This window comes from Ailuropoda melanoleuca, chromosome 6, assembly GCF_002007445.2.
Source record: "Ailuropoda melanoleuca isolate Jingjing chromosome 6, ASM200744v2, whole genome shotgun sequence".
Lineage (NCBI taxonomy): Eukaryota > Metazoa > Chordata > Mammalia > Carnivora > Ursidae > Ailuropoda > Ailuropoda melanoleuca.
The window spans coordinates 19,057,111-19,072,500 of record NC_048223.1 but is presented as its reverse complement, the minus strand read 5'-3'; the positions used below and the strand labels follow the sequence as shown (position 1 = coordinate 19,072,500).

Sequence of the window (15,390 nt, the reverse complement as noted above, 5' to 3'; positions counted from 1 at the left end):
TCAGATTCTACATATATTTTGAAGACAGGACCTGAAGGACGTGTTGATATGTTGGATGGTGTGTGAGAGAAAGAGAAGAGTCAAAGAGACTGCGAGGCCTGAACAAGTAGGAAGGCTGCCAGCCAACAGAGATAAGAAAAAATTGCATTTGAGACATGGTAAGTGGAGAGGCCCAGGAGGCAGGTGTATATAGAAGCCTAGAATGCAGAAGAAATACCGGGCTGGAGATATAAATTTGGGAGTGGCTGACATATAGATGGCACGTAAAGCCATGAGACAGGATGAGATCACCCAAGGAGTATAAACAGATAGAAAAGGAAAGAGATCACTACCATATTTTGAGGTTGAAGAGAAAACAGATGAGTGAGATGGGAGGAAGGAGGGAGAGGAGGGAGCCAGGAAGACCTGTGAAGTAAGTATATCAAGATGAGAGACAATCAGCCATGCCCTATGCCCCTATGCTGCTGATGGGGACAGGGAAGGGAGAACTGAGAACTGACTGATGGATTTAAGGACTTGGTGACTTGACAGAAGCAGCTCTTCTCTTCAACAGTGAGGTGAAGAACATGAATGGAGTGGGTTTAAGAAAAAATAAGAGCAAGGAATTGGGGACCATGAGCACAGACAATTCTTCAAGTTGTTTTGCTGCAAAGGTAGAGAAAGAAGTTGGGCCAGCAGGGAAGTGGCATCAAGAGAACATGGAAGAAATATCAAAATGTTGTCTGCGTATGGGAATGACCCAATAGAAAGTAAAAACTACGGGAGAGAGGAGGAAAATGCTATATGAATGAGCTGAGTGGGTAAGGGCTGGGGGCAGTGGAGATCCTGCATGTGAACTGGAGACTAGTTTGGGGAGGACCTAGACTAGTTCACCTCGGTAACAGTAGGGAAACCAGAATGTGTGGAAGCAGTGCTGATAAATGGGTGCACAGGTAGGGGGCCATGACCAAATAGCAATAATGGTAATCATTCAGACCAATTCTATTGTTTTTTATGGGTGGGAAGGGAAGACCCCGTAAAGAGGAAGAAATCACCCTAAATTTTATTTTTCTCACCCTAAATTTTAAATTTCATAATTATCTTAAAGAAACAGCTATTAATCCAATGTAGGCTGTGTTAAGCCAGAAAAGGCAGTTATTTTTGATACATTCCTGCCTTTTGATGAATAGGAGTAGGGACTCCAAAGCTATATTAAATAGGTTATAGAATATAAAGGAAATTACAGAATAGAAACGAAGCGTTATAAAGAAGAGTTATGGCATGCAAATTTCAACCCCAGGAACATAAAATATCCTTGTTCTTAATCCTCTTCATTAGTCCTTGTCTGCTTAGTGAACCTTAACTCAATGATCCCAAAAGACATTGAATAAAACAGTAACAGTAAGAATAGGAAGAATGACATATAGAACTATTGTGAGCTTTGGTGGACCAAACCCTGCACTAAATGCTGTAATATACCTATTCTCAACAAATCAGTAGAGGAGGCCTCTGAAGGAAGCACTACTATTACTCCCTTTTCATAGATGAGGAAGCTACAGCATAGAGAAGTTATGTAACTTACCAACAGTAAGCGGCTGGGCTAGAATTTAAACCCAGGTCCGTACTGATCTCTGTGTTAAGAGTGTACATTTTGGGGCGCCTGGGTGGCACAGTGGTTAAGCGTCTGCCTTCAGCTCAGGGCGTGATCCTGGCGTTATGGGATCGAGCCCCACATCAGGTTCCTCCGCTATGAGCCTGCTTCTTCCTCTCCCACTCCCCCTGCTTGTGTTCCCCTCTCTCGCTGGCTGTCTCTATCTCTGTCAAATAAATAAATAAAATCTTTAAAAAAAAAAAAAAGAGTGTACATTTTAAGTTATCACCTCAAAAACTCAGCTCATGAGCATCAATCTGGATAACAATTGTTTAAATTTATTAAGACAAAAATATGAAAAGATCTCAATTATTAAAATATTTCTACCTTTACCCAAGTTCAGTAGGTGGATAACCCAAGCTCTTCGAGATTACTCCTGGGACTCAGTGATAATGACAGTCTACCCTCTGGGATGTCATTTTATGTACTAACATTACTTATATAATTACTAACATTACTTTTATAATAAAAGGAAAAGCATAAAGAAGGCTGACACATACTTTGTTCCAAATTATCTAGTTAACTTAGATGCCACAATGCTTATCACACATTACCATAATTTTCCAATTTAGGCATTATCAGGTAATAAACTGATACACTATATATTTCCACTAGCCTCTGCTACCATCACATTTTTATTAATTTCATCTTCATCTGAAAAAGCAAGGAATTTTAAAGCCAGGCTCAAAAATGTATAATAAACCACAACCTGGGATGCAGCCTCAGTCCCCGCCATCTCCTACCGGAGGCTTCCTGCCTCCAAGGCAGCCACGTTGATCACTCCACCACCAAGCTGTGCTATGCCATTCTTGGGTCGTTGCTCATGCTGTTTCCTTTGCCTGGAAGTTCTCCACCAAGCAGTGGATGCCACTGGTGCCCTACCCAAATCCCCCAATTGCTCTGAGTATTGGTTGCTAACAGCTCCCCACTAACCATGCGGTGTTATGTCCCCAGGCAATGACTGATGGACATGGGGAAAATTTAAACTTAAGAGACACATCAAAAGAACTGCAACATATGAGACCTGATCTGGACCCTAAATTAAACAAATTATATCTATGACAATACGATAGTACCCAGAAAATTAAGTTTCACTTCTATTTGCTTAAGGATCATTTGGAATAAAATACTGGAATGAATAGAAAGCACTAGAATAAAAAATGTAGTGAAGATTCATTAAATGTGTTTTGAAATAAACTGAATTGAAATAAAGTGAATCGATCTTTTTTTCATGCAGTCATTCAGAAAGTCGGTAAAGAAAACAGCCAAAACCCACCTGAAGGGCATGACTCAAAATATTAAGTTCAGACTCCCGCTATTCTGTTAGGTCAGTACAAAAGCAGTCACTCATTCTTACAAAGGTTGCGTTTTACATAGATGGCCGCAATTAATTCCCACAAAAACCAGTGAGGTAGATCCCATTATTATACCTATTTTAGAGATGAGGAAACTAATGCTAGTGGGTGATCCCAGCCTAGATTCATAGCAAACCAGCTGACTCCAAAGCATAAGCAATGTACTAATAATCCTTCCAAAGCAGTGCTCTGTAGGACTGACATCATCAGTGCCCTAAGGTCTTGCTGTGGAATTAATAAAGCAACATCATTTGGGCAAAACATCGCAATAGTAGCATATGCTTCAAGCACCTGACTAATAAAACATGTGGCTGATCCACCGCCGGTGTCACTGGGCTGCCGTTCTGGCAGTCATGGCTTTGCATTAGCGTGCACTGCTCCAGGATTCTCATAATCCATCACACAAATAACAGGCTCTGGGTTAATACTCAGTCCTATGAAGTTGTGTCTTTCCTAGGTGATAAATCAACTCAAGAGCTAAACTCATACTCCAGGCCCTTTTAAATAAAATGACCAAATAAGTAGCTCTTTTTCAAGACTAGCATGAAAGACATAGGAAAATTTCGTTATAAACTAACAAATCTCTAAAGCATAATCATTACTAAAACCTACAATTTCAAAATTTCCTTTCATGAAACAGAGCTTAAATATATAAATAAAAAGGAAGATGATAAGGAACCAAAAACTAAACTAACATGGCCAGACTCATTTTCAGATAACAGCATGTGAAAATAATTTATCTGAGCTGCCAAAGAAAGGAAACAGGAATCAGAAGTTAAAAGGATGATCTCTTTCTTCAACTCTGTGACAGGGGAAAAAAAATAAGAAAACACCCTTCAAGTCACCATCAGCAGTCCCCAAGCCTGCAACCACATGGCTATGTTTTTGCCTGGGTGGAACAGAGAGTAAACAAACACAGTTTCTATTTTTAGCATGCTTCCCTGGCCACTCTGAAATTTCCAAGTCACAAATTATTGCCTGTTATCTCTTAAAGTAGATTTTTACTCAAAGAATTCATAAAAACTTTTCAGGTCAGGAAATGACTATATGAGTTCCTCTGTAAAACTAATTTATTTTAGAATATAATTTATTATGCAAAAACTATGACATATTCACATAAACAAACTAGAAAGAATGCCTAAAATACTTCCATTGTATATACTCAAACGAGTACATCTTCTCAACTGTAGAATACAAATTACTGGTATTAAGAGGGTAAATTTTTCCTTTTAAAACTCAAATTTTGTTAGAATTTTGAAAACGAACTTCTTTGCAAAAACTGACAATACAATAAAATCGAAATTGAAGAGACAATTTACATATTAATCAATGCAAAATTCTCTCCAAAATTTAAATTCACAATATGCTCAAAAATTCAACTTTATTCAAGAATAATAGATTGGAAATAGAAAAGAACATAGCTACTTGTATATTCTACTTCACACATTTTAGAAAGAAAATCAGGGGATCATCTATACACATCAGGCAAAGCCAAGTTATCCATTGGACAACAGACACAACGCTTAAGGCCCACAATATTTTTTAGGGGCCCACAAAAATGTTTGAATTTCTTTTAAAATAAGCAGAAAAAAATAACCATCAGACTCAATATTTTACTATATAATATTAATAAATTTGTCTTTATGCCAGCATAGTTGCAATAATTTAATTTTTTTTTAAATGGAGTAAGGAGACCACAACAAGCAAAGGGCCTAGGACCATGAAAGTCAATCTGCAGGCCTGCTACTATACACTTAACCCTTGAGCAACGTGGGTTTGAACCGGACGGGTCCCTTAGAAGCAGACTTTTTTTTTTTCCCAAGAAATGCAGTACAGTACTGAAAATGTATTTTCTCTTCCTTATGATTTTTTTTTTAAGATTTTACTTATTTATTTGACAGAGAGAGAGGCAGCTAGAGAGGGAACACAAGCAGGGGGACTTGGGAGAGGGAGAAGCAGGCTTCCCGCAGAGCAGGGAGCCCAATGCGGGGCTCGATCCCAGAACACTGGGATCATGACCTGAGCCAAAGGCAGATGCTTAACGACTGAGGCACCCAGGCACCCCTCCTTATGATTTTCTTAACATTTTCTTTTCTCTAGCTTACTTTATTATAAGATTAAAGTATACAATACATATAATACACAAAATATGTGTTAATCAACTATGTTATCAGTAAGGCTTCTTATCAACAGTAGGCTATGAGTAGTTAAGTTTTGGGGAGAGTCAAAAGTTATACATGGATTTTTGACTGCACTGGACTCGGCACCCCTAACCCCTGCCTGTTCAAGGGTCAACTGTAAGTCCTTCCTGTCCCAGAAGCCTCTCTCTATAGGTCAGATGATGCTTATCAAAGCACAGGATGGTTAGTGGTGCCTTTGCTGGGCCTGGAGAGCGATGGGCACCTGTCAGCAACTACTCCTCCATTGGCGGGGACCCACTCCCATCAGCTTCTTCCTCCAGTTGCCCCCAAAGACGGGACACAGAACCAAAAGTCTCCCTGTATACTGTCCATATTCTGAGGAGGCTCAAACAGTAAGCTGGGGCTGCTAGCACAGCACAGGTTTGCTCTGAATCAATTGTTTGGTTGTTTTTTAAATTTCAGATGCCTTTGGAAATTTGACAAAAACTTCTCAGAAACATATGCACATGGCCACAAAATTTTGTACGCAATTAATTTCATCCTTGGCAATTCATTTCTTGCACACAGAAGATTTAAACATTTTGAAAATACTAATACTCTCTCATTTTAAATGCAAAAAAAGAACTGGCTGCTTCTGACAAAAAAATGAAAGAAATCTAAATTGTACAGATAAAACAGAAAGTACACTGTCTACTACAAGAAAGCTGCAGTGAGAGGGCGGCTCCAGCTTGATACAGAAGTTGAAACTGGTCCTGGTCCTCAACACTCAATCAGCTTCAACTGCTAGCGTTTGTTTTAATGATAAAAGGCACGTAGTGCCAAGTGGAATCACAGCCCGCTCTGCCAGCAGAAAGGAACAGGCGTGAGTGATGAGTGTGCAAATCCCCCAAACCTCTTCTAGTTCCATTCACTCTACATCACTCCCTGTGCCCACACACCCTGGGCCTCCTGTGGCAACGACAGCACCAGCGACGCTGTGTCGTGAGACATCCAGCACACATGTCAACAGAAGGCTGTCAGAACCAAAAACACCTTCCAAAGTGTTCTGAGGTCTCCCTGGAGCCTACCGGCTTCTGTGCGCACGGAGTCTGCCACGGCTGCATCACGGCCGCCGGCGGCCCGCTGCCCTTGGCGAGCGGTGCCCGGCAGCGCGTCCAGGACAGCCAGCGGGCAAAGGCGCTGCTAGTTTCTCAGCAGCATCCGTTACGGGGACAGCAAAGCCTTGAACTGAAAGACGGACCTCGCTCACTCGAAGGGCCAGGTGACGGACTAGGAGCTACACCAACCCGGCGGTAAGCTCCTCCCCACGAAAACAGGATGTTCCCTTGCTGAAAACACACACGCGTGTTCTCACACACACTCCTCTTACATTTCCTCAGTGCTAACCGAATGCATTCCACAGTCTGCTCCTTTTTTTTTTTTTTTTTTTTTTTTTTTTTTTTTTTTTTTTTTTTTTTTTTTTTGGTCAAGATCTCTTAAAAAGGTAAAGGAGTATAAGTCATGGTCCTGGGCCTGGCCAAACCGACACCTTTGCATGCCGTCAGTGCATCAAATGGTTTTTGGGGATTACTGGCTGGCAGGCCTGACAAACGGGGCGGGGGACACAGAAAGCTACAAGTGCTCATGACACAGGGGACTTTTCACCAAAGCAGCAAAGCCAAATCCGCTGCCTCACGTCCAGACCCTCCTTCTTTCAGGGGATCAAGAGCTGTTTTTTGTTTACCATCACAATTCTACATTTCAAAGATATTCATGGCCACTATACTTTTCAAAAAGAGATCACAAAACACGAATTCCTTGAAATCACTTACACACACAAGGAATGAAAAGCATCAGGTGCTTGTAATGAAAATGCCAATGGGCTCACCCAGCTGCAGGCTGAAGGGACTTGTCCTGCCAAAATCTGCTTTCAAATATTAGAAGGAACGTCGGCCACCTTGAGCGTCTCGTGCCATGTTGACACTGCTTTAGTTCTTTTCTTCTATACCCAGCCACAAAACCAACCTGACCACTTCCCAGAAATAAAACTTCCCCACCAGCCTCCCACTGAGCCGTGGCTTCTCCGGCCTGGCCATATGCTACACAACCTCGCTGAGCCTTTGGAGCTCTGTCCTGTCGTGCAGCTGCACACTGCTGCTGGGCACACCAGAGCTTTTCATGATGCTGCACTTCCATGAACAAGGCCTTTGCCGTACCACTGACATAGGGGTTTTGTGTCTCACCAAATTCAGCGATGAAAGTAAAATTAAAGTGCCGGAGTGCCACTGTACTTTGCTGTCTTTAGCATTTTCCAGTATAAGGAGAGACAGATGTCCATGGTCATGTGGCAGGACAGGCCTGCTTTAGTGCCTATCAATGGGGAACAAAACTGGTTCTGTGACATGAAGGTCACTGCATTGGTGACTTCCGGACCATGCATAGTATCATTCCATCCCACTGATACTCACCTGCAGCAAAAATGCTTGGTAATATCTTTGGCGCGCACACACACACACACATACACACACACACAAATTCTTCACAGAAACAAATCTGAAAGCAACAGGAAGGAAATTAATGGGAGAAAATTAGAAATCATGTACCCCAGAATAAGAAATGCTTCCCCAGGCTAAAGATGATTAGACTCCAAACTGAAACCTTAAAAGAAAATCAGTTCTTCATCTGGACATTTTGCTTCAGAATGCTTAAAAACTGCCCCTCTCTGGCTCACAAAGATGTACACTCCTAACTTATAACACCTTTCCTATCAGAAACAAATTCTCCTTTGTGACCTTAAGTAAACCAATCATGGCAAATAGTAGGAGACTCAAAAATTAATGGAGGTTGAGGGTAGAGGCAGATGAATAGCTAGATTGCTGTGTGATTTCGACCAAACCATTTCAGAATGAAAATTAGAAAATTATACTTACAAGTTATACCATTTTAATTCAATTCAGCCCATGTTCTTGCCAAAGAAACCATGCACTTCCTTAAATTTTAATAGCAACATGTACCAGAACTGATCATTTCTTTAAAAAAAAAAAAAAGGCAAATGCAAGCATTTTTCTTGTGAAAGAAGAGCTTGATATAATTTCTTAAGCTTTCCAACTCCTTTAAAAAAAATACTCTTTCATCCATACTAATTCTCTGACCACAAAGAAAGGTAGATGGGCGGTGGTACCATCTGCCAAACTAAATAGCTCCGGACAAGGCCCAGAGAGGAGAGTGGGGGCAGAACAAGAAAGGGAAGTCTAGGTTTGAACACGCGGCAGTGAGATGCGCCGAGTGCGCTGACTAGACAGCTGTATCTGGGGCTCCGAGGGCAAATCTGAGCTAGAGACATCAGCTCAGCAGTGAGCGCCTAGTTAACCGCAGCCACGGGTGTGGAAAAGCCGTCCAGGGTGAGGCCTGGGGTAAGGGAAGGAGGCCTATTAACGGTATGCCACAGTGAGCCCCGATGACCTTCACTGGTGGCAGAAGGTGGAGGAGTAGACGCAAGGAAAGGAAACCGCGCAGAAGATCACAGACCCTCGCTCTGTCAAGACGTAGCTGAAGAGAGAGCTGACGAGGGACGAGGGAAAGGAGGAGACAGGAGCACAGTCAAAGCTAAAGACACCGGTGGGAGAGGATAGGAGCGGGGGTGTGGGGCAGTGGGGAAGGGAGGCGGCCCTCGCAGTAACCAAATGAGGGCTGCGGAAGGGCTCAAGGCAAAGGCTGAGGGATTTCTCTCCCAAGCAAGAGATGAGACCATATGCGAAAGATGGTGGGGAGGAGGTGACAGGATGGACAGCCACAGATTTCCTTGCCGACAGTCGACCAACTGTGTAGGCACTGTCCCCCGAGAGTCAGGGATGCAGACTTGGCCCAGAGAGTGGAGTCTTTCCCTCAGAGACGCTCGTCTGTGACCCTCATCGGCACCAGTGCCACCCCGGGTCACATGACCGTGGGAACAGGACTGCCCCAGCACATCTGGCATGACGCAGCCCTCACATTCTGAAGGGTCTCCAGTCACCCGGGAGCCGCACCTTCCATGGAGCTCTTGAAAGCAACAGGTGGCCTCCAGAAGGGCCTGGTGTGATAAACTGTTGCTCTCTTGGAATGACAAACAGGTACGACTTGCTAAATAAATTTCATGAGAAAATGTGATTTTTTTTTAGCTTCTAGGACGCACAGATGTTCTGCCTTATCAGAAGAAGCAGTGAAGCAGTTAATTTTTCTAAATAATAGTAGGCCAGGGACAAATGTGTAAGGCATTAAACTTCAGGGTCTTTCACAACAGAAAAACAACTCTGGTTTCTCCATCAGCAGTAGGGTTCAGCACCTCAGACAGGTGCTGCCCCAAGATGACTTGTCGATGATACTGGCTTTCTATTTTTGTGTCTTGTTAGTTAAGTGGGAGAGGAATTAAGTGCCACCTTCCCAGTTTACGTGAGTAAGATGTGTGTGAAAGTCCTTGCGTAGCACGGAGAGTGAGGGGAGGACTGGACAGCAGATCAGGGAAACCGGAGCCAAAGCTCAGGCTTGCTGACATTTTGTGCGACTGTGTGTGACTTTGTACACATGGGCCTCAACACTCTTGCCTATAAAATGGGGGCCACCAATGATGTCTACAGCACAAGACAGTTGCTAAACCCAATGATATTAAAAGTGCCTACTAGAGATTAAAGAACTATGCAAATATGAAGTGTTATTAACACACAAATGAATTTGCCCAGATTTTTTTGGCTTTGAAGTCTGTGTTTTTGTTTGTTTTTACCACCATTTTATGTTTTCAAAACATCTTCCTTTAGGAGTTTTAAACGTCTTTCAAATCATCAGGAAAATTATCCTGAGGAAATGAGCAAATCAACATTCAGCTTTATTTCAATGTACAGAAAATTTTAAAAGAGATATAAAGAGTTTAACTGATTTTCTTAAAAAGTCAAAATACAAGCTAGGTATAAAGTTCAGATCTTCTGTCTTCAATTTGATACTCTCTATGTGGAAAAAAAATAAAGTGTAGTTTGTAATTTTGTCAACTAAAAGTATTCATTTCAAGTCCACTGAAAAATACAGAAATAACCATATTTAAATTACTATTGCTTTGAGACTTCCCGAACTCCTCTCTCTGAAGTTTTACCACTATCCAAAAAAAAAAAAAGAAGAAGGTGATTTTCTTTAGCATTACAATCACTGCTACCTACTAACAGACCCTTTCAAGACTCTGAGATTAAGACCTCAACATTGCTCTCCTGGTAATGATTAAAATAATCATGCCAACCCACGAGCGCACAGAGCTGAGAAATAATAAAAATGATGGACTGAGGACAATACAGAAGGCCTGGGGTTAAGTGTTTCCATTTAAAACAGTAAGCAAACCAGAGTCAGAGTGAACGAAATTAAAAATATGAAACCAAAACATGATATTCAAATAAGGTGGAACAGGGTGTATTGAAAACAACATTTTAAGTTATGGATGTTAAGAGAAGGGGAAAAATTAAATGTGACATTTAAAATAGGATAGAGGTCTTGCTGGGGTTTTTGGGGGGAAGAGAGCAAGTAGTTGAATGGATTTATGAGCAAACTTACAGGAACAGCACAGAACCTTCTCACATAGAGTTATCAAATCAACAGTAAAATGGCAGAAACTGAATCGTTCAGACAACAGACCCTCCCAAGATCTATACAGGTTTTACTTACCACATCAGTCATGCAACAGATACTTGCCCAGGTGCTCAAACTATGTGTAAGAAATCTGGCAGACAAGAAATTTCATATTTCTTACAAAAAAAAAAAGAGGAGACAACCAGAGTACTTTCAATCACACAGAGGCACAGACCCTAAATCAGAACCCTTAACTCTGGACCTGCAGCTCCCAGTCTCCACGGCCAGCTCCCTGCCCACCGGAGCTGGAGGCCATGTCTCAGGCTGGAGCCTCTCCAAGAGAAACTAGGGGAAGCCAGCCTCTTTACCTACGTGAGGCTCTTCCGTTGTTGGTTTTAAACACCAGCCCAGCGGTCTGCCCTGTTCAGATAAGCAGAAAAAACCTCAGGCTAGATTCGCCGTCCTCTACAAATGAAATGAGCCCTCCCATAAATGTAGTTGCTTGACTGTTGCTCTCACTCTTGAGATGCTCCACTCCTGTTCGGCTGCCATGTCCGCAAGCCAGGCTAACCTGTCTGCTGTCCTTGTTTGCACAGTGGCCACAGCTCCATGGCATGCCGTGGAGCCAAGCTTCAATCCAACATCAAGTGAATCAGCTGGTGGAGCTGTTTATGGAGGGCATCCGCATGAGAGCCAGAGCACCCCAGAGCTGGCCGTACCTTTCCTTATACCTCTGTTCTCCTCTCCATCACCTTTAAAGCACCGCCTCCTGATGAATGTGCCTGAGTGTCCCTGGCACCCCACAGTGTGCCACCAGTGGAAAGCAGGCCTGCGGAGCTATTGATTCCAGCACCCAACCTATCCCACCCCCAATCCCTACCCTCACATGGCTGGGTGGCACCCCTAGCCACAAGCAATCTCTCACAACTTGCTGTGCAATGACACCTCTTCCTATCTATGGTCAGGTATGCAACTGGTTGAAAGCACTCTTTTGGAGCATGGTTGATGGATCCAATGGCCACTGGTGTTCCTAGGAAGGGTGGGCCTGGGAGCTGCTGAAGCCTCTCTGCGGACGGAGCTTTCTCACACCCTGTTATATGGTGACATCTTCTAAGCCATCTTCTTTGTTTTTTACCTCGCTGTCTGGTAATGACAATGACAGCAGGATAAATGCAGTGGGTCAGGGCTCTGCCCCAGAAAGGACAATTCTCATCTACTTTTAAGTACGGAGCCCAGCAGAGGCCCACGTACCCTGTTTCTCTCCCTCTATTTCACTCTCTTATTTCTAGGCCCCTCAGGGTAGCATTCATCAGTGGCAGCTATTCTTTGGGACAAAAGGGCTATTTAACTATTTAAAAATATTCTTCAACAATACTTTCTTCCCTAACAAAGAAGATGGGGAAGAAGATCTGGCTAATTATGCTGGAGGGAAGAAAATTCTTTCCTCACAGATTCTTTGCTTGGTAAATACCACAGAGTACTGAATTTTCACAAAAAGATTGTAGGGTCTCTCCCTCAAAGACTGTTAAAGTCCATTTCTACTGTTCTTCCCATTTATAAAGAAATAACCTACTTATTAAAGATGTATGTATTAATAAACGGGCCCTACTCACGATCAGGAAGGCACCAGGGCACTCTTCTGCTGCCAAGCTATGGGTACTCCTCCAGCCTCTAGAGACGGCAGTCCCCAAAGACTCGGCCCTCCCACCAGATCATTCAGGGCCTACCCAGGATAAGTGGACATAAGCTTCTCTGCTGAAAGATCCACCCACACTAATGTGAAAGAGAAAAAAATTGACCTAAAAGAATAAACATGACAGATGATGATAGGCTAACAGAGCAACGCAGTTGAGGGGAAGAAGTGCACATCACGTAACTAAGACCATGACCTTGCAACACGGCGTATTTTCATGTTACTGCTTTGCAGCCCATAAAATATATTTTACAGACGCTCTAGGAGTTCAATGGCCATTCCTCCTGACCACAAGGGGCTGTGTGGCGAGAAGAAAATGCCACAGCAGTCACAAAGTAGACGTTCACCCAAAGGTCATGACTTACCAGCCCAGACTGTCAGCCCACCACAATGGGGTGCACTGAAGCATCACCAGATTGGTCCTCTTCCTCCCAGCATAAATTACACGTGCGAACAGATACCTGTCTGACAAGTGTCGCTGTAGAATGTTCTCTGAGTAAAAAGGGTTTTTACCATGCATTGCCACCTGTACACAAGATGAGGTGGTTAAAGGACACGGGGAGACTCCTTTCAGCAAAGTTTGAAATGTACAATCACTGATCTCTAGAAATAGTGCTCATGCCTCAGTCAAATTAGTTCTTCCTAAAAATATTGCCCCTGGGGCAGTTCTTCCTCCGTATCCAGAATGCCATAGGCACACAGATGTCTTTTCTCTTTCAGGGAGAGTAAAGGGCGAGGAGATGGACCAGGAAGTGGTGCTGCACAGTAGTAATTACTCCAGGTAGATGAAGGTTCCAGACGACCAAACCCCGGGCCTTTTTGGGAACTGACTCAACACACTCCTTTATTTGGATCAAAAATACATTCTTACAGTACAATGGTGAGTACACAGTGTAGACCACCATTTTCGTATTTAAAATCTGTTTGTCCAGATTCGACTATGGAATTGTTCCCCTTACTCAGTACTTTTCTCCCTTCAGAAAAAGGGCAGCTCCATGAGGGAGCTGAAGGTGGAACCCTATCCCCTGTTCCCCACCAGCCACAGGATCGCCAACTGTCGCCTGCGGAATCCTGGAGCTGCTTGTTCTCTCATAGCTAGCAGAGCTAAATGCGGCAAAGACATAACATATGAGAAAGGCTTCACAGCTGTTCTTAACCCTAGCTACAGCTTAAAATCTCCCAGGGCACTTTAGGAAAGCCCCAGAAATTCTGATGTAATTGGACTCGAATGGATCTACACTTTAGCAGTTTTAGAATCCAGATTTAATTCTGGTGTCCTAAAATGACCTAGCTAAGATTTGGTGTTTCCCCCACCTGGAAAAATACTTAGATGGGACAAGGTAGGTGTCAGTAGAGCTAAACCTCTATGCTGACCACTCAGGGCTAATCAAACAACTCTCACCTTTTTCTTGAAGACCTGGATACCTGGTTTCTGTTTGTTAGTTAACTGCTTTGAGACGAAAAAGCGCAATCTAGAAAACTGTCACGCAGAGAACAGGTGCTCCACAAATGAGTGGTTCTCAAAGTTTTGTATGAGTAGCATGCTTTCGAACATGAAACCGTCTGAGCACACCTGAAGCGATTAAAACGCTCAACATGACACCAAACAAGTCAGGAAAACTCCCAGCAACCACAACAGTGTAAAATGATTCCAATGACCAAGATAGCCTTCGCTACTGGGTCAACTTCCCACCGCGGCTCAGCTGCCTATGTGCGCTCAATACCGCCCAGGAAAGACACAGTCTTCCCACTGCTCCGGCCAGCTGCCTCTCTCTCCACCTGCCTCCACCCCGTCACTGGGCTCAGGACGCTGCCAGGTCCCCCCGCGGCCCAAGTGCTCTGTGGCAGCGACAAGACATTTCACGTGTCCATCCACAAACAGCAGCAAACTGCGAAAGGTCCTGTCCTTCACATCCTGCAGAGTGAAGCAGCCACTAAGTACCTGCATTTGATTAATTTTCACAATGGGATTGTTTAAACCAACTTATTTACTGAAGTATGATATAACTGCAGAAAAACCATGAGTATCTACCACTCAATGGATTTTTACAAAGTGCCTACTCTCAAAACCACCCCCAGAGCCAGGAACCAAAAATTAATGGCACTGAGAAGCCTCCTTGGTTCCACTTCAAATGTTCATTTAGCTTCAAATGTAACCACGATTCTGACTTTTATCACCACAGCTAGTTTGCCTGTTTTCGCACTTTATATAAACAGAATCATACAATATGCATTGTTTTCTGTCTGGTCTCCTTCCCTCAACATTATGCTTGAGATACTGTTGTGCTACAAGTAGCAGTCATCTGCTCATTTTGTTCTTTTTTGGGGGGTCTTTTTTCTTTACAGTATTCCATTGCATGATATACTATTTTACGAGATGGGCATCTGAGCTGTTTCCAGTTTGGGGCTGCTACAGGTAATGCCACTATAAGCATTTTTGTACGTATCTTTCAATTTATACACTTGGGTATATACTTTGGAATATACCTAGTAAGAAGGACAGTGTGGTATGAACAGAAGGACAGACAAATAAACTGACATAACAAGACAGACTCCAGAAACAGACCCACACATACACAGTCACTTGATTTATGACAAAGAGCCAATGTACTGCAGTGGGGAGAATGATTTTTTCAACTAAGGGGTGCTGAATTAATTAATTTGATATTTATGTGGAAAGAAACTCTTGACCCCTATCTCACACCATACACAAAAATAAATTTCAGATAGACTGTAGATGTAACTGTGAAAAATAAAGGTTCTAGAAGTTAAATAAATTAATATCTTCATGGTCTTAAGCTAAGTAAAGGTTTCTTAAACACAACACAAAAATAATAGCCATAAAGGGAAATATTGATAAACTGAATTCACTAAAATTAAGAACTGCTAGTCAATAAAACACACCCTTTAAGTCAGGGAAAATACAAGTCACATACTAGAAAACATTTTTGACATATGTATCATACACAGACTTATGTAGAAAATATAAAGAAGTCCTACAGTGTTTTG

The 15,390-nt window shown here is 42.7% G+C and overlaps 1 protein-coding gene and 1 long non-coding RNA gene across 5 annotated transcripts in view; one reads left to right on the top strand and one right to left on the bottom strand.

Annotated features, from left to right (window-relative positions):
• The window catches only part of PLCL2 (phospholipase C like 2), a 182,533-nt gene that overhangs the window by 150,467 nt on the left and 16,676 nt on the right, over positions 1 to 15,390 (bottom strand). For 2 of the 4 annotated variants that reach the window (XR_004626007.1, XM_034662023.1), the window contains exon 1: positions 6,194 to 9,136. The exons of the other annotated variants lie outside the window; for them this stretch is intronic. Coding sequence is in view for 1 of the 2 variants with exons in the window: in XM_034662023.1 (XP_034517914.1) it covers positions 6,194 to 6,229 (36 nt within the window). In the remaining variant the exon portion in view is untranslated. Of the gene's footprint in view, positions 1 to 6,193; positions 9,137 to 15,390 lie in introns of those variants that run through there. 4 annotated transcript variants of the gene reach the window in all.
• Positions 9,115 to 14,797, top strand: LOC117802635. Its single transcript, XR_004626011.1, has 3 exons — positions 9,115 to 9,214; positions 13,102 to 13,261; positions 14,728 to 14,797. It is a non-coding gene; the product is annotated as an uncharacterized LOC117802635 (long non-coding RNA).